At 39.7% G+C, this 19,825-nt stretch overlaps 1 protein-coding gene across 2 annotated transcripts in view; it reads left to right on the forward strand.

Annotated features, from left to right (window-relative positions):
• The window catches only part of SLC23A2 (solute carrier family 23 member 2), a 151,143-nt gene that overhangs the window by 92,424 nt on the left and 38,894 nt on the right, over positions 1-19,825 (forward strand). For both annotated transcript variants that reach the window (XM_067707546.1, XM_067707547.1), the window contains exons 4-5: positions 13,479-13,595; positions 15,656-15,813. In XM_067707546.1, the coding sequence (XP_067563647.1) occupies positions 13,479-13,595; positions 15,656-15,813 (275 nt within the window). The remainder of the gene's footprint in view (positions 1-13,478; positions 13,596-15,655; positions 15,814-19,825) is intronic.

Here is a 19,825-nt window from a genome sequence, read left to right on the forward strand (position 1 = left end):
ATATAGGAATGCCAGAGATTTCTGTGCATTAATTTTGTATCCTGCTACTTTGCCAAATTCATTGATTATCTCCAGTAGTTTTCTGGTAGCATCCTTAGGATTCTCTATGTATAGCATCATGTCATCTGCAAACAGTGACAGCTTTACTTCCTCTTTTCCAATTTGGATTCCTTTTATTTCCTTTTCTTCTGTGATTGCTGTGGCTAAAACTTCCAAAACTATACTGAATAAGAGTGGTGAGAGTGGGAAATCTTGTCTTGTTCCTGATCTTAGTGGAAATGCTTTCAGTTTTTCACCATTTAGGATGATGTTGGCTGTGGGCTTGTCATATATGGCCTTTATTATGTTGAGGAAATTTCCCTCTATGCCTACTTTCTGCAGGGTTTTTATCATAAATGGGTGTTGAATTTTGTTGAAAGCTTTCTCTGCATCTATTGAGATGATCATATGGTTTTTCTCCTTCAATTTGTTAATATGGTTTATTACATTGATTGATTTGCGTATATTGAAGAATCCTTGCATTCCTGGAATAAACCCCACTTGATCATGGTGTATAATCCTTTTAACGTGCTGTTGGATTCTGTTTGCTAGTATTTTGTTGAGGATTTTTGCATCTATGTTCATCAGTGATATTGGCCTGTAGTTTTCTTTCTTTGTGACATCCTTGTCTGGTTTTGGTATCAAGGTGATGGTGGCCTCGTAGAAGGAGTTTGGGAGTGTTCCTCCCTCTGCTATATTTTGGAAGAGTTTGAGAAGGATAGGTGTTAGCTCTTCTCTAAATGTTTGATAGAATTCGCCTGTGAAGCCATCTGGTCCTGGGCTTTTGTTTTTTGGAAGATTTTTAATCACAGTTTCAATTTCAGTGCTTGTGATTGGTCTGTTCGTATTTTCTGTTTCTTCCTGATTCAGTCTTGGCAGGTTGTGCATTTCTAAGAGTTTGTCCATTTCTTCCAGGTTGTCCATTTTATTGGCATAGAGTTGCTTGTAGTAATCTCTCATGATCTTCTTTATTTCTGCAGTGTCAGTTGTAACTTCTCCTTTTTCATTTCTAATTCTATTGATTTGAGTCTTCTCCCTTTTTTTTCTTGATGAGTCTGGCTAGTGGTTTATCTATTTTGTTTATCTTCTCAAAGAACCAGCTTTTAGTTTTATTGATCTTTGCTATTGTTTCCTTCATTTCTTTTTCATTTATTTCTGATCTGATTTTTATGATTTCTTTCCTTCTGGTAGCTTTGGGGTTTTTTTGTTCTTCTTTCTCTAATTGCTTGAGGTGCAAGGTTAGGTTGTTTATTCGAGATGTTTCCTGCTTCTTAAGGTGGACTTGTATTGCTATAAACTTCCCCCTTAGAACTGCTTTTGCTGCATCCCATAGGTTTTGGGTCGTTGTGTCTCCATTGTCATTTGTTTGAAATGAATAGTAGAGAACATTAATTCTTCAGGTTTTTAAACATCTGTAGCTGTACCTTTTACTGATCTGTTGGCAGGAAAAATATCTAGTACACTAAAGTTAGCACATTTCTGCTAGACATTTATTGTTTGTGTGAACATTTTTTTCATCATCTAAACTTTGATAGGTGTGTATTTCCTTGAATACTAGTGAAATAGAGTATCTTCCTATTTTCCTGGTCTTTTTTTCCCTTGTATTACGAAATGACAAGGATAGTGAGAGTTATCATGTGTTGAATAGTGCTAAGCATCCAGACCCTTGGCTGAATGCTTTAAGCAACCTGTCACATTTAGTCCTCATAGCAACCCTGTTAGAAAGGTGCTATCACTATCCCTGTTTTAAAGGTGAAGAAAATGAAACGTTTAGGTCCTTTGCTGTCTTAAATTTGTGTAAAGAAAACTTCATACCAGAGGATGCTGCCCTCTGGGATCTTGCTTTTCAGATGGCATTGAAAGGCTATCTGAACACCTGACTGTGAAATAAGAATGGACCATTCAAGAAGAGACAAGAGAACTGAGAGCAAGAGACCCTGTCCTTTGCATTCCCCATATTCACAGGTTTCTTAATTCATTGTAATGTATTCACTTATTTTATTAAAAACTTGACTTTTCTGATGTCCATTAAAACTCTTGAAGTTCTTATGATAAATGCTGGCTAATATGATACTAGCTATAAGATACTCATCTTGGAATTTGCTTAAAGGGATTTTTTTTTCCTGAAAGGATGAGAAGGATAATGCCTCAAATCATCAATCATGAGTCCATAGGATGGACCTCAATATCATTGGGACTCTTAGATTAGGGATGTTGAAGGACTTGAACTTCACAATGAGGGTATTTTTTTTAAGTGTTTTTTAGTTTTTACCTTTTTTGACTTATGATTCCTGCAGATTCTCTTTAAGTTACCTTTTATCCCGGTACTAGCTGGTCTCGAAAAACAAAGTTCTCTTGAGCATACTTGTTTAACATAAACAGTTCAAAATTGTATTAAACAGTTTAAAATGTGCTGCCTCCATTCTTGGTCTACCCCACATAATTGGCAGCGGGCAGTCTGGTGTGTATATTCCACATTCTTTTCCACTCATGCCCGCACACATATCCGAGAGTGTTGTACCATGGACGGTGAGCCACTGCTAGTCCCCACCCCACCTACATAATGTATACCTCACCAGGTTAGTAAATGTATGTGGAATTTTTTTATTTTTAAAATTAATTTTAATATCTTGAATAATCTCATGGTTTTAAAAATCATTCTCTCTATATACACCTATTATTTCTACACTGTTTGAAAGTAAGTTACAGACATAATGCTCCTTTATTCCTAAATAACTTAAGTGTGTATTTCCTAAAAACAAAAACATTATGATATTCACATTGATACAATTATTATTGATAATTGGTTGATTTCATTAATTTCAATTTTAAAATAAACCTTAATAATTTTCATTTCCTCAGTTCCAGTAATGTCCCTTACAGCTAAATAATAAGGAGTTAAATAGATAAAGCTTAGTTACAGGATCCAAATCAATATCACTTAATGCATCTAATTGTTAATGTGTATCTTTTTTTATTAATTTATTTATTTTTGGCTGCGTTGGGTCTTCATTGCTGCATGTGGTCTTTCTCTAGGTGCGGCGAGCAGGGGCTACTCTTTGTTGTGGTGCGCGGGCTTAGCTGCTCCGTGGCATGTGGGATCTTCCTGGACCAGGGCTCGAACCTGTGTCCCGTGCATTGGCAGGTGGATTCTTAACCACTGCACCACCAGAGAAGTCCCGTTAATGTGTATCTTTAGTCTCCTTTGATCTGGAACAGTTCCATAGTGTTGTTTGTCTTTCATTACCTTGACATTTCTGAATAGTATGGGCCAATTTACTTTGTACTATGTCTCTCAATTTGGTTGTCATACTATAATTTTATCTTGTATTTTTTCATTAGTGAGGTTGCATCTCTTTTTCACATGCTTAAGAGCCACTTGTATTTCCTTTTCTGTGTACTTTCTTTCATATCTTTTATGCCGTTTTAAGTATTGGTTCTTGGTCTTTTTACTAATTTCTAGGAGAGCGTTGCCCTTTTTGATAGGAGTTACAGATGTCACCATTTGGCTTATGATTTTTGCCATGTAGAGCTGATAAAAAATTATGTAGTTAAATTAGTCAATCTTTTATGGATTCTGGATTTTGAGCCATGGTTAGAAAGGCCTTTTTTTATTCTAAATTTATAAGGGAATTCTCTTCTTGTTTTCTGCTAGTACTTTCATGGTTATTTATGTTTAATAAATACCCTGATCTATTTGGAATTACTCTTAAGATATGGCTCCAGCTTTGTTTCCCAGATGGCTACCCAGTACCCCGACCCCATTTATTGAATAATCTCATCTTTTCCTCAAGTGATATGAAATACCTTTGTCATATACCAAATCCCCAATGTAATTAGGCCTATTTCAGGGCTTTATATTCTGTTTAGATGTTCTGTCTATTCAGGCACCAGTACCATATTTTTATTGTACGCTAATGGTGTTTTATATCTTTTAGGGCTAGTTTCTCCATGTTGCTCTTTTTTAGAATTTTTGTAATCATATTTATGAGCTGTAGAATCAGCTTGTCTAATCACCCTCATCATCCCCCAACAACCCCAAAAATACCTATTGGTATTTTTATTGGGATTGCATAGATTTAGTAATTCGCTTAGAGAAAATTGGCATCTATATGATGCTTAGTCTTCATGTTTAAGACTGTGATAAGTCTTTCTGTTTGTTCTGTTCTTCTTTTGTATCTTTTAGGAGGGGTTTTGAAGTTTTCTTCATTTATGTCTTTCATATTTCACAAGTTTATTGATAGGTAGTTTATCTTTCTCATGTCTATTTGTAATCAAACTTGTTTGTCCATTATATCTACAAACCTTGTAAACTGTTGATGACTATGTATTGGTTTTATATTCCATTACTTTACTGAATATCTTGTTTTCACTTGATTACTCAGATTTTCCAAGTATACATTCATGTCATTTGCAAATAGTGATAAGTTTACCTTGCCTTATCTAATTTTTATTCTTGTAATTTCACTTTCTTATCTAGAATAAGAAAAAGAACTTTCTTTACTAGAGGTATCTAGCATTGGCTAGTACCTTCAGTAAAAGTAATGGGGGTAATAGTGGACATCCTTGACTTTGGTGGTTATAGTTTCTCTATTATGATAGTGGTTTTGGCCTAAATAGATACATTTCACTATGTGAAGGAAATATCCTTATTCTTAATCTATTGAATCTTTCAAAATCAAGTATAACTTTTGAATTTTGAGCAGATGCTTTCTGTGTGTTATAGAGATGATCATTTGATTTTCCTCCTAATATCTCTCAATATGATCTATTGAGGATAGATCAGCAACAACTGAGGCTGTCAGTGTTGAACCATCAATGCATTCTTGATGTGTATGATCACAATATATTATTATTTTTTAATGCATTGCTGGATTTTGTTAATACATATTTCTTTAGGATTTGAGCATTAATATTCATGAGTGGGGTTGATCTGAAGTTTTTTTGGGGGGGTGGTAGTGTCATCTTTGGGAGGTTTAGATATCGGTATTATGTTTGCTTCACAAAAGATTTTGGGGAGGGTCTTCCCTGGCAGTCCAGTGGTTAACACTTTGCACTTCCACTGCAGGGGGTGTGGGTTCAATCCCTGGTCAGGGTACTAAGATCCCACATGCCATGCGGCTTGGCAAAAAAAAAAAGATTTGGGGGAGTGTTCTTTTCCTTAAAAAACATGGGAATTTGTGTCTGTGTATGAAACATAAATATTACATGTAATATGTTGAGTGTGTGTGTATTTAAAAGTTTGTTAGCGTTCCCTATAAAATCATCTGAGTCTAGTATTTTTTTTTGACATAACTTTGAGAATTTCTATTTCTTCTTTGGGAATCAGTCAGTTTGGGACTTATTTTATTCTGGAGTCAGTTTTGGTAAAGTATTTTTTTCTAAAAATTTGACTCATTCTAATTTTCAAGTTATATTCATAGAACTGAGCGAAATGGATTTTTATGTTTTTTAATTCCTTTATTCTGTGATTATTTCCACTTTTTTTCTGATTTTTTATGCTTGTCCTTTCTCCTTCCACATTGCTCCACTTTTATTTCCCTGGATTAGCTAGTTGGGTTTTTTTTAATTTAAAAGAACTAAATTTTAGATTTACTTAGTGCAAATGCTTTTCTGTTTTCTAATGTATCCGTTTTTTATTCCTTTATTGGTTTTCCTGTTATTTTCTATTATTTTTTGAGGCATATGCTTAGTTTGTCTTTTTGTTTTAAGTGCAAAGACTATGAATTTTCCACTAAGCACTGCTTTAGCTATATCCAGTGGATTTTCATAGTTAATTCTAATAAATTTTCTATTTTCTAAGTAGTTTTCTATTTTGGATCATATTTCTTCCCTTTTGCCCTTTAAGGGGACATTTAAAAATTTCCAGATAGAGGAGGGTTTTTCTTTTTCTTTTGGCTGAGTCAGGTCTTAGTTGCGGCACATGGGATCTTTTGTTTGAGGCATGCAGGCTACTCATGGTGGTGTGCAGGCTTCTCTCTAGTTGTGACGTACAGGCTCCAGAGCGCATGGGCTCAGTAGTTGCGGCATGTGGGCTTAGTTGCACTGTGCCATGTGGGATCTTAGTTCCTGCACCAGGGTCGAACTGGCATCCCCTGCATTGCAAGGCTGATTCTTAACCACTGGACCACCAGGGAAGTCCCTGGAGGAGGGTTTTTTTGTTTTGTTTTTGTTTTTGTTTCTTGCTGTACGCGGGCCTCTCACCGCTGTGGGCTCTCCCGTTGCGGAGCACAGGCTCCGGACGCACAGACTCAGCAGCCATGGCTCACGGGCCCAACCGCTCCGCGGCATGTGGGATCCCCCTGGACCAGGGCACGATCCCGTGTCCCCTGCATCGGCAGGCGGACTCTCAACCACTGTGCCACCAGGGAAGCCCCAGGAGGAGGGTTTTTGATTGTCTGTTTTTTTAATTTCCAGTTTTATTGTATTGTGATCAGAAAATGTTACTTGTATTATTTTTTGGAATGTATTGATGTGTTCCTTATGGTTAAATTTTTGCAAATATTTTTTGTGAATTTTTGTGTTCTAGATAATTGAAAACAGTTAAATATTTAGGTTATATTTTATTAGTTATTACATCTTTTCTTTTGCCTGCCATTTGGTCTGCCATAAATTGAGAGATTAATTTCCCATTATTGGTATTTTTTAGATTTCTCATATTTCTGAGATATTTTGCTTTATAATTATCGACTCTCTTATTTGTACATAAACATTTATAACATGTTTATGGTGAATTGTACCTTTTATCATTTAAAACATACTCATATTTGTCTTGGTTATTGCTCTTTAGCTAGAATACTACCTTGTTTGAAGATAATTAAGACTTTATTTGCATTTTTCTTTAGCTTTGCTCATTCTTAGGTGTATCTCTTATATACAGCATAGAATTGAGTTTTGCTTTGAGAAGGTCTTAAAATCTTGTTCTTTCAATAGTTGAGTTTAGCCTGTTTACATTTAGTGATAATGACAAGTATCTATTTTATTTATTTGTGTGTGTAGTTGTGATATTTAAAAACTTCTGTACTTTATTCTAGTGGACACCTATATAATCATAACTATAGAACAATATACTTAACCCTTTATTTCATTGTCTTCTAGTTTCCTACCATGAACAGTAACAAAATTACTGTTTTTCCTTCCTTCCTTTTGCTCTTTCTCTCCTCTACGATCTGATTTTGGTCAGAAATATTACTTTTGCCCATCATTATAATTGATTTGTTAGCTTCAAGTATCATCCTTTGACTTCCAGCTATATTAGATGACAATTAATTTACTCTACCGCTTGCCTTTTTCCTTTTCACTCTCACATTTTGTTAATTGTAATGACTATCTTTTTGGTGCATTTATATATTCTGGCAATCTAATCCCTATTTTTAGTTTTTTTTTTTTTGGTATTTTGGAATTTTTGAATTTTATTTTTAATTTATTTTTGTACAGCATGTTCTTATTAGTTGTCCATTTTATACATCTAATCCCTATTTTTAGTTTTATTTCTACAGTTAATTTGAGACAAGCCTTCTGCTGGTTTCCCTAATAATTTCTGGGTTGACCGAAGTTCACCCTCTAGGCCCTTGATATTCAAAGTGTAGTCCATGCACTAGCATCATTGACATCATTACCTACATGTTAGAAACGTAGAATCTGCCCCAACCAAGACCTGCTGAATCAGAATTTGCATTTTCATACAATTCCTATGTGATTTGATATGTTCACTGAAGTTAGAGAAGTGACACTATAGTAGTAGTTTCCAAGAGAAGAGCTGGATCATGGGGATAGTTTTGGATGAGAATTTACCTATAGCATTTAGCCTTGAAGGAGAGTTCAACTGGGTGTAAAATCCTTGGGACATCGTTTGGATCCTGACTCAAATAAATCAGCTGTAACAGAGTTTTGATACAATATGAAAAAAGTTTTAAAAGCATTGGGTATTAGGTGATATGAAGAAATTGTTAATTTTATTAGCATGTAATGGTATTTTGCTTCTTTTTAAAAGTCTTTATCTGCTGAAGAGACATACATATGTGTTTATGGACAAATTTATGTATTTTGAGGATTCAGTTTAAAATAATCCATCCCCTTACCCCAGTAAAGTTGGAATGGTATGGGGAATAGATTAAAGAAGAACATAGGGCTAATAAATTTTGAAGCTGGAGTTGGGGATAGATATAGGGCAGGCATTTCATATTCCTTCTACCTTTGTATATATTTGAAAAATTCTATAACACAAAGTTAAGAAAATAATTGAATCATAATAGTTTGCTGTTTTCCCATTTTCTGGTGTTGAATGTGGCTATGAAGAACTCAGGCTGTTTTTTTCTTTAAGTCAGTATCTTGATCTTTTTGCCTGTCCTATTCTTTATTTATCTTTGATAATCAGTAACTTTAATGACTATCATATGATAATAATCATATCATAAGTTTTGATGCTGACCGGGGTCAGTTTTTCCTGGCACTTTCAATATTTAGCTTCAAGGCTAATGAATGTTGTCTTGAATTATATCTTTATTTTTTGTTCCATTCTCTTCTTTTGGTTTTCTTATTTGGGGGCTCCAATTATGCATATTTTGGATCTCCTTTGTCTGCCTTCTTTATCACTTCTCTCTAATCTTTTTTCTCTTACATTTTTTTCATGTTGTCTCTTCCCTCTTGTGCTCCTACCACTTTCATCTTTCTGTTTTTCCCCCTTCTGTCCAGATTCCTTCAACTCACATTTTATTTCCCTTTGTTCTTAAATTTTTTAATACAGTTGATTGAGTTTTCAAAATATCTGAATCCTTTTTCATTAATTTATTGAGTACTTAGTGCATCTTTCTAATTTGTAGGCATATCCTTTAGTTCTTGGAAATTTCTTATTTCTTTGATTCCTATATTCTGTTTTCTTCCATAAAAATTGTTATTATTTCTTGTCTTTTGTTTTAAGCAACATTTTTATTATGCTCAAAGATTTGGGATGGCGCATCACGGGCTGGTTGCTTCTGTCATGCTGGCATGACTTTTTTTCCTCCCCCTCCCCTAAATATTTATTTTTATTTATTTATTTTACTTTTGGCCGCATCAGGTCTTAGTTGCAGCATGTAGGATCTTTCATTGTGGCACACGGGCTCTTTATTGCAGTGCGCGGGCTTCTCTCCAGTTGTGGTGTGTGGGTTTTCTCTCTCTGGTTGTGGTGCACAGGCTCCAGAGTGCATGGGCTCTGTAGTTGTGGCATGCAGGCTCCAGAGTGCGTGGACTCTGTAGTTGTGGTGCGTGGACTCTGTAGTTGTGGTACACAGGCTTGGTTGCCCCGCTGCATGTGGGATCTTAGTTCCCCGACCAGGGATTGAACCCACATTCTCTGCATTGGAAGGCAGATTCTTTACCACTGGACCACCGGGGAAGTCCCAGTATTTGTCTTTTTGTTATTTTGAGCATATATATTTGACTTTCAACCCTTTTGTTGAATTTTTTTTTCCTATTTTGTTTTTAGTTTCTAAGATCTCTTTTCCTGTTTTTTTTTGTTTGTTTGTTTTTATTTGCTGATTAAAGCTTTTAAAACGGCAGTGCTCTCTTCCCAGGTTCAAAATATTTTTATTTTTGTGAAGACACAGGTTTCTCCCCCCGCACCCCCAATATGTTTTCTTTCTACTACATGGACCCTATTTCCTCTGTTTATTTGGCTCTTAGTTTTGGAGGAATGTGAGGCAATAAAAAATATGACTGTAGGGTCATTGTGTGTGGATGAAGTTTGTCTACTGATGGGCCTTTCCACTGAGTAGGGAAAGCTGTCTTATCACTATAGGGTCTAGAGATGGCAGTGTCTTGTCTCTGAGGCTGATCAATTCCTCTAGAAATAAATCCTCTAGTCTCCTCCTGTGGGTATATAACCTGGCTTCCGGCATTTGGAAGCAGATGAGGATCCCGCTGTTCACGCTTGCATTTAACCCCACATAGCATTCTTCAGTCTGAGGTGTTTCTGATTTGTATTCTTCAAACAATACATTTTTGTGTCTTGTAGGATGAAGACAGCAGTAGGCAACAGGGTGTCTGATTGGTTCGCAGAGTTAAATCCCATCTTCTTTCCATCCCTACTCTGTCTTGTGCCTCCAAGCATAGAACCTTTCTGGACTTCTGTTGGTCAACCAACTTGCTTCTTTATACCTTCCCTCTCCAGGCACCTATGTTTTAGGTTCCTTCCCTCTCCTAAATGGGTCACAGCGCATACAAATGCTTTGCATATTCCAAAATATGTTATTCTCATTTCTCTTTCTACTGTTTTCTTTGTCCTTGTAGATTTGTGTCATATTTATTCTTAGTGTTTTTAGGAGTTAGAGGAAATGACAGATGTGGTCAATCAACCATGTTTTACTAGAACTCAAAAACTGGTTATTGAAAAGACCAGTGACATTGATCTTTGGTGGACCTGATTAAGGTGAAAGATGAGAAAGCACTAATGCATATTAGCAATGTGAAAGGAAATATAAGAAACATGTATAAGAGAATATTAACTACAACTTTATGATAATCAATTTGAAACCCTATAGCAGGGTTAGCAAGCTGCATCCTGCAAACTAAATCTGGCCCAACACTTGTTTCTGTAAATAAAGTTTTATTGGAACACAGCTATAACTCATTTGTTTACATATTGTCTAATGTTCTTTTGCACTATAATAGCAGAGTTGAGTATTTGTGACAGAACCATATGGCTCACAAGGCCTAAAATATTTACTGCATAACCCTTTATAGAAAGAGTTTGCTGACTCCTGCTGTAGAGGAAATTATTTCCTAGAGAAAAAGACTACAAGTGACTTAAAAGTGCTGTACTAGATGAATAACCATAGGAGAGATTGGAAAGGTTATTAACGATCTTTTAAGAAGTCTCCAACAAGAGAACTGAATTCTGAGTTCACTAATCTTTGAAGAACAGGTAATTTCCTTTTCCTTTAGATTATCTTAGACCATAGAATAATATGGAAAAGCCTGTTCAAGATGATATCATCAAATTATTAATGTAGTCATCTTTTAAAGAAACCTCGCTGTTGGAGCTTTTTGTTTTGCAGTTTTAAGAGAGTTCATATTGTTCATGCAGTGGTAACAGAATGTGGTACCAGGGTCCACAGTGACCAAACACACTCCTTCTGTCTCTGGGAAGGGTGGTGCAGCATTTTTCTGACAGAGTTCACTGATCCCCTTGACCACACAATTCCCTACTTTTTCTTAATACCATTTGTGGACTTTTTACATTAGTTCCATTTCTGAGTTGTAGAACCACCCTCATTACTAAGAAAAATTGTGTGTGTACAGTATATGTATATGTTTGTGTACACATCTTAATCTTAGCCTTCCAGGCCTGAAAGAGGACAGATGCAGTCTTTTCATTTCTGTTCATCTGTTTTATAGTTAAAACTAGTCATTTTGGAATCATTAGAATAATAATGCGTATAATATTATTGTAACAGATTGTACTAATGTAGTAATTGTAGTGTTACTATACTCTGTTTTCAGATATTTCTTTTTGTTACTTTGTGAGCAGTAACATTCCCCATCTGTAGGTCATATGATAGTGTTGAATTGTCCTTTTTATAGTGAGTCCAGTATCCATAGTTGCATCATGTCAGCAAATGGTCAACTTAGTTCAGGGATTTCCAAGACTGATTTGGGAGTCCCAAATCAGGTTCAGTGGTTTGCTAGGAGGACTCAGAATTCAGAAGAGCTATTACACTCCTGGTTACAGCCTATTTGAGAGAAAGGGTCAGATTAAGATCAATGGAAAAAAACATGTAGGGCAAGGTCTAGGAGACACAGAACAAGCTTTCGGTTGTCCTCTTCCTAGTGGAATCATGTGAGCAGTGCTTAATTTCCCCCGAAACAAAGTGTGACAACACTGAAGGAGTGTTGCCAGACCCTCTGGAGTCAAACTGATACCATGTGGCCCAAGGCCCCATCATCAGTTGCATTGTTAGCATAATCTATGAAGGGCAGCTCAAGGCTTCATTCAGGTAAACAGATACACTCTTAAGAGGCAGGATATTCCAAGAGCACAGAGGTTATCTTCCAGGTGGCAGGCAAGGGCCAAACTTCTCTTTGAAATGTGCAGGGTTTGGACAACCCAGACCTGCTGAGTTAATCCTTTACTGTACATCACCACATATCAAGTTCCTCATCATATGTACTTTCTCTACCACCACTACAAACAAATTTTAAATGACACTTATAATAGGTTTAAACCCATTTAATAATGCAGATCTGCCAGCATCCATTTTTGAATGGAAGAAAAAGTTCTTTCTGAAAGGTCATATTCAATTCACATTTGGATTAGATAAAATGTCAATTTACATCAGATATTTACCTTTAGGCTTTAGAAGGTAAGGCTGAATTGTGTCACTTCTTTTGTTCAAGAGTATTTGGCCCCCAAATCCCTGTGCATGAAAAATGGAGTGATAAACATAAGGAGTCAGCATCTTTCAAATGTGGATCAAATCCATTGGAAAGGGGGTACAAATTGGGCTAGGTGTGGCCAAGGATCAGAATGTTATCATCTTTATCTTTTTTGTGGCACATCTTTTAATTTTATTTCCTCTTAGGCACTTTATGTTATTAAAAAACTAAAAAAAAAAAAAAATGCACATCTTGGATTCCAAGAAATTGTTTGTAGGGTTTTAGAAACTACAGCAGTATTGAGGGTATATGGGGGAACCCCCGAGTTTTCAGTTTGGCTCAGATACTGGATGAGTTCAAAAGTGATGCTGAAGCTGAAGCTGACTGGAAATGTCTAGACTATAACCTAAAGTGTCTGGTCTTTGTAAAGATTCTGGCTTATAAAGGATGCAAGGCTTAACATTTAAAAAAATCTTTAGTAATGGTGAGAGGAAAAGAAAAAAAAAAGTTCCCTGAAGTATAAATACATTTTTAGTCTGTTTTTTAAAACAAAATTTGAATCATCATATCTGTATACCTTTGCTCTCTTCACTCACCATTATGTCTGAGCAGCAGTGTTTTAAAAGAAGGATGTTTAGGTACAGAAGTCTTTTTCCTTGCAGGGATGGAATGGGATAGGAGGGACAGATTAGTGCTCTCTGTTGGAAAGTGGTTAGCATTTTGTAACATTGCTTCATTAGGGTTACTACCCAAGGGCAGCTCATGCCAAGGTATTACTTTGTGGTCTCAACCTTGGGAGCAGCCCTCTCCATGCAGTGGGTGCCCAGTCTTGGGGAGAAGCTCTGAGCAAGTTGGGTGCTCTTGGGTGTGAGTTGATGGAAGGAATGCTGAAGCCCCAAATCCTGAGAGCAGACTGTCCCACCAAGTGAGTGCGCTTGACACTGTGTCAGAGGTGACCAAGGCTTAATTTTACAGGAGAGCAACAGACACTTTATAAAGTTGTTTTTCAGTAACAGTAGCCTGTGCTGAGTTAACTTTAGTCCTTGCTTCCATTAAACAACTTGTTTTCTCCCTCTCGTTCACAGAGCTCTCTTGCTGAGACCTTGGATAGCACGGGCAGTCTTGACCCCCAGAGATCGGACATGATTTACACCATAGAAGATGTTCCTCCCTGGTACCTGTGCATATTTCTGGGGTTGCAGGTAAGATGATTCCTTTGGAATATAACCACCAGCAGATGCTTGAATTGTCTGTCTGGATTATTTAAAATTCAATTTTTATTTTTTATTTATTGACAACTTTAATATAAATTACTCTTTTAAGAATGTTGAATGGGAATTGTTAACATGAACTTCATAACAGTGAAAGGAGGAAAACAGGAGGAGTAGGTTAATCATGGAATGAAAGAAGGAAAATGTTCAGGGAATAAGCAAGAGAAATGACATGGAAGTAAGGGAAAAAGATCATAGATGTGTGGAAAGGGGAGAATAGAGGGAAGATAAAGGTAGAAGAATAGAGAAAAAAAGGGTTAATGTTCATCTCTCATGCCTAGTTAATCAACCACAGTCACCGTCAGTTCTGCCATGAAATATGGGTGACACTGAGAAGTGCTGTGTTGGTCAGGGCATAAATGTGGAGGCTTCAATCTTATTTTTAAAGGAAGGCAAACTTCGCCTCGGTGGTGTCTGCTTTGTCTGCTGCAATTTCCAGTGGGAGCAGAGCAGGGAAGCTGCCAGGGGAGGGGTGGGGGGATGGGGCGAGAGGTGACCCAAGCTAATGCAGGACTCCTGAATCTTTGGTACCCACTCCCCCCACCACCACCACCACTCCCTTTTCCCACTTACGATTGAAGTGGGGCTTTAGGAGAAAGGGGATGACATGGAAGCCTCTTTGTCCAGACACATACCCCTGGCCTGTGTTTGCCTTGGTTTTGAGGTTTCACTTTCCATTCTTTACGTTTGAATGATCAGTTCATGCTGAGAAAATCAGTCCCGTTATCCAGAGAGGTTTATTCACTTGGAGGTGAACTGTACCTGATGAGAGCTGATGCTTTGGTCCCGTTTCCAGGCCCCTCCCCTTAGGTATCAAAGCACTTGGTAACCTGGACAGAAAGGCATCTAACAAAGAAGACATAACCAAAGGAGCTGACTGGTCTTGGCAAATAATTTCCCTAGGGCTGAGTATCTGGAATCAGATTCAAGAAACTCTTTTTTTGAAATGTTTATATTATAGATGTTTCTAGAAGTAGTCTTCCCTGTTCAGATAGGATTGGGAAACCCTGTGTGCATCATGCCCTTCTTGACAGTGCACAGCACTCTTAAACTTGTGAGCAGCTCTGGGAAGTCCTGGATGAGAATGTTCTCTTCCCCTCACCAAACACCTATTAGTGTTACACAGTTAGGCTTTATGGGCTGCAAGCAGCACATTTTGGCAAACATGACCAGAGATGGGGAACTATTAGGAAGAAACGTAGGAAGTTTGCAGAACAGAAGTAGGAACTGAACAGGTAGGCCTCTGGGAGGAAGGGAAGTGAGCAGTGAGGGCTGGAATGTCCTGCCAGGGCCACAAGGAATGGGGGAGGGGCCCTAAAGGAAGAGTGGGATGGGCTCTTTCTGGAGGATTCCCACAGCTACTGTGTGACCCTAGCCCTTCCCTGATTGCTGTTAAACAATGCCAGACCATAGAAAAAGATGGAAAACGCCTTGTGCAATGAAGCTTGTAACTTTAATCCCCAGACCTAAAAGAATTAAAAAAAAAAAAAAGGACGAATTATCTCAAGAACATAGATGTAAAATTCTACATAAAATATTGGCATATCAAATCCCAGAAGAAAAATCTAGCATGACTAACTAGAATGGTTCAGTGCCACACGGTTCATGTTAACAGATTAGAGGAGAAAGACCTATGGTTTTAGCAATTGATGCTGAAAAGCATTTTAAAAAAGCAAATATTCCCAGTAAGAATTATATAAATAAAACACTACCAGTGTTTGTGTTGAGTACTTCCTTTGTGCTGGTCTGGATTCATGCAAGTAATAATTAATAATACAAGTTAGTGATAAGACAAGAAAATGTAATGGAAAGGAGAAATGCAAAAAACAGAGATGATTTGGCATATGATAAGAGTGTGTATCTAAAAAACCAAATTCTTCATGTGTGTAACTTTTTAAAAACAACAGGGGGGTGGGCAAAGTTAGGGTAAAATCAGAAAAAATACAAAGAAGGGTTTATTCTTTTCCCCTCTGTCTCCCTGTCACCCGTAGCATTACCTGACGTGCTTCAGCGGCACCATCGCGGTGCCCTTTCTGCTGGCCGATGCCATGTGTGTGGGATTTGACCAGTGGGCCACCAGCCAGCTCATCGGGACCATTTTCTTCTGCGTGGGAATCACAACTTTGCTGCAGACAACTTTTGGATGCAGGTGAGATTGGGGCACTAAATTGGGGATGCTGAAGCACCCATGAAGCATTAAGTACTGCCATTCACCTAGGGCTGCTTAGAGGGACTGACTGGAGTATAGGGAGGTGTGTCCTAGTGGCATTTGCCCTGCCTTCCCCCAACGCTACTGTGTTTCTTCTCTAGGTGGGTGGCACCGCTTCCCACCTAGTTGTGCAGGCTGGAAACATACTCACTCTCAGCTCCTTCCATCCCACCAGTTGGCAGGGCAAGTTTTCTCTCCAGTACCCCCTCCCTGCCCCCATTCCTGAAGTTCAGGCCTAGACTGTTCTACTAGGTTCCTAGTTGGTTTCCCTGCCTCCAGGGCTACTCTCCTCTGCCCTGCTCTGTGTGCTACTCTAGTGCTGTCTTTCAGTGTTTGCATCTTCCTGGGTGTTACCAGGCTACAGCCCTACTCCCTGTTTAAAAAAACAGATGTGCCCACCCTGTAGACTTCTCCCTTGTTTTCTGTCCCACCACCCTTCCAGCCATGTCCCTGCGCCCTGCAGTCCCCTTCCCTGCACTCACCCAGGGGTGAGTTCCTCCCCGAGCCCACCCTGCTGTCTTGCCATCCTGTGCTTGTGCTTCGCTGCAGCCTTCCAGTCCTGGCTTGCCCCTCTCCTCTCTGTGAAGCATCCCTGACTTCCCAAAGCCTCCTTTCTCTCTGAATTCCCACACATGCACCTTGTGTATGTTCTTCTAATGTGGCTCTTATTCCACTTTGTCCTTTTTTGTTTGTGTCTTTTCTTGCTGATTCGTGTTTCCTTCCTTGATGCCAGAACTGCGCTTTGCATCCCCAGTCCCCAGCTTAAATGGGTATGGAGCTGGCATAGGTAGGAAAAGAACTGTCCTGTCTTACCTCCTCCTGCAGGCTTGCTTTGTCCCCTCCTGTCCCCTTCTTCCACCCTCTTGCACATGCAGCCTTTTCCTCTACCCTAGGGTGCTGCTCAAGGGGTGGAGCCTGTGGGGACAGGACTGTCCTCAGGGGGAGGACAGCAGAGTAAACATGCGAGTTCTGTCTCTCACTCCATTACAGACAGTCTGCCTTCCCTGCTAGGAAAATGGGAGCAAAGGCAGAGGGAAAAGAAGGCAGCTTGGGAATCATGGAGTGTATTCCAGTGAGTCAGAATCCTCGGGGTGACCTTTACTTGAGGGGGGGCGGGGCAGGAGAATATGGGAAGAACAGTGTTAGGGCATCCTGGTTGGCGGCATAAGCAATGTCCTCAGGAGGGATACGGCAGCTCCCTAGCAGTTCTGCTGATGGAAGGAAGGCTGTGAGGGCTGGCTAGCTCTTGAGGTTCTCAAAACCCCAGCCCCTGCAGGACTGCCTGCAGCCACCATGCTGAGCAGATCCCTTACCTCAGAAGGGAGGGTCTTCTTAGGGGACCCCTGAGGGAAAGTCAGGGTGTTATTGACCTGGGGAAGGAGATGTGTTCAGGCATTCCAGAGAGGACTTGATTCATTTTCTTAGAGCCCAGGTAGTTAAATTTGGCTGGCAGCATCTTTCATTCTTTTGACACAGCATTCAAGGTTCTGTATTTCAAAGCCAGAAAGGATTAGAAAGCTTTTATTGACCGACTCAAGTGTACACAGGACACTGGTTCTCTGGGGAAATATTCTTTTTCTAAACAGCTAGCTCATCAGGGAACTTGTAGCACAAACCATCTGTAAATTTGGGCAGTGCCTCTAGTTGAGAATTGTTGGTTGACTTGAAGAGGGAATGAAAGACGTGTTTACTGAGGTACAGGAGGTACCAGGTGCAGCTCTGCCTTGGTCTCATATCAGGGAGGCTAACCCTGACTGACAGTTGAGCCTGGCTGTGCTGGGCACAGTTGCCTAATGGTGACATAGTAGGGAGAGTTTGGGGTAACTTTTGGTGTGTGCTTTCAGTTATGGGAGGGCACCCGTTCAGGACCCTCTTGCCCATCGTTGGGGCACAAGAGACCTAAACAGAGCAGCCTGGGTCAGTGCAGTTTACCCCCTCCCCTCCCCCTGAAGGAGCACAGTGGAAGGAGGGGAAGATGGGAAAAGAGGAGTCAGTTAACTTTTGCTCTACTCCCTTCTTTGTGCTACAGCACCTTTTTCTTGCCTGGAATCCTTGCCTCCAGCTCCCATCTAGTAGGGAAACAGTGAGAAGGCACTCAGCGCCATGGTTTCCAGCTCCACAAAGCCTCAAGCTGTTGTTGATACATTCTTTTTAGTTTTATCCAGCATATATTTGAGGGCCTGCTGTGTGAAGGTGAACCCAGATGATGAGGTGGGTGAGAGGCATTTCCTTCCCTGCCTGGTTGGTCACCACCTCTGGGGTTTGTTTGCTGTATCTGTTTATTCATGTGTCCCATCTCCTCCATCCTCTGCATCTCCCTGTCCTTCACCCTTTTCTGTTAAAACTCTTAACTCCTCTTTACCCATCTTCCCTTCCTTCCATGGTGCCCAAAGAGGCAGGGCTACCCCTACTAGCTGAATCACCTCTCACACCCTTGCCCCTGGTTTTCCTGTGGGTTTCGTAAAAGAGCAGAGATCTCAGGAGTGGCCAAATATCCCACTCCTCTAGTATTTCCAGCAGACCAAAATTGGCACTCAGACCTCAGTAGAGTGGGGACCCACCTCTGGCACCCAGTACTTACTCAGAACGGGGGCAGGGTTGAGCATCCCTTGGCCTATTCCAGGGGACCCACCAAAGCCAGAGCAGCAACATTGCCAGTGTTAGTTAAAATCAAGTTGTTGAATATTGTAATGATCAACTTTAATCCCATGGGCAGTCAGAATCTACAGTTTCCAGTAAAGCATTAGCTTATGCCACATGGCAAATGATGGTTTCTTCCCCATTCGCACACGGGGGAGTGAAATGAGTGAGTATGAGAAGTTAGAGGGACCTATGCAGCGTTATGACTCTGGACAGAAGACCTCTCCAGCTCCCAGTTTCCTTTTGTGAAAATGACAGGAGGCTCTTCCTAAGGTGTCCTGTGGATGACATTTGCCATCACTGTGTTTTTGTAGATTATTATAAGCTCTTCCTAAAATACATTTGGGAAGTTACAGAGTATGAATAATGTGAAAAGCCTTTTAATTCTGCTGCTTGCTAACATAGACCCTCATCGTAGACTGTGAATTATCATCTTAACAGACTTGTGCATTTACTTCCTGATCACAACAGGATCAAACAGATAAAGCAGTTGGGGCAGAGGGAATATCAAGGTGGGACAGTGGGAAAGAAAGGCTGATGTGCCAAGAGTGGGGTTTATTCCCAGTATCACAGACATAGGATTGCAGATGGCCTGTACGTGTTTGTTGGTGTTTGTTTGCAGTTCACACTCATTTCCTTAGGCAGAGAGCTGCAGAAGGAAAATCATGTTCAGCTTTCATGATTTCTGGGACAGATTTTCAGACTTTTCCAACTCTGAGTGGTTTGCCATGTGTGTCTGAGTTCTGTCCGTTTCTTCGTGTGTTTACCTGTTGAGTACCCAGTACTCCCTTGCACTGGATGTAGTGTGTACATGGGACCTAGAGACCAGCCATAGTCCATGCCTCTGAGGGGTGGGGCCTGTATTGTGAGGAAGCTAAGACCATGATCACAGGTCTAGAACCGAGGTAGGAAGTATAAGCATTCCCATCCTCTGGGCTGTGGCCAGGTCATCCCTGCTCCGTGTTTCACACGGGCACTCTGGTGAAGAGTGGCATGCTGTTCCTGGAAAGTTGTTTCATTCCATAAAAATAACCAAAATTGATATGGAAAACGTGAGGGTGAAACAGATGTGTGCCTTTGCAAACCTGAACACAAGCTCAGAATGCCGACTTTAAGATGCTGTGTTGTAAAATACTCCTTTGGGGGCATGTTTTCCATGGGCTGGGCTGGCTAAGGACACAGAAAATGTGTCTGATGCAGCGTGTGCTGCAGACCCTCCTTCCTTCACTACACATCTCCCCTGGCATGAACATGCTTTCCTTTCCTCCAGAGATCATGACTTGTTTTGAAATGGAGGTCATATGTCTCTGCC

This window comes from Pseudorca crassidens, chromosome 15, assembly GCF_039906515.1.
Source record: "Pseudorca crassidens isolate mPseCra1 chromosome 15, mPseCra1.hap1, whole genome shotgun sequence".
Lineage (NCBI taxonomy): Eukaryota > Metazoa > Chordata > Mammalia > Artiodactyla > Delphinidae > Pseudorca > Pseudorca crassidens.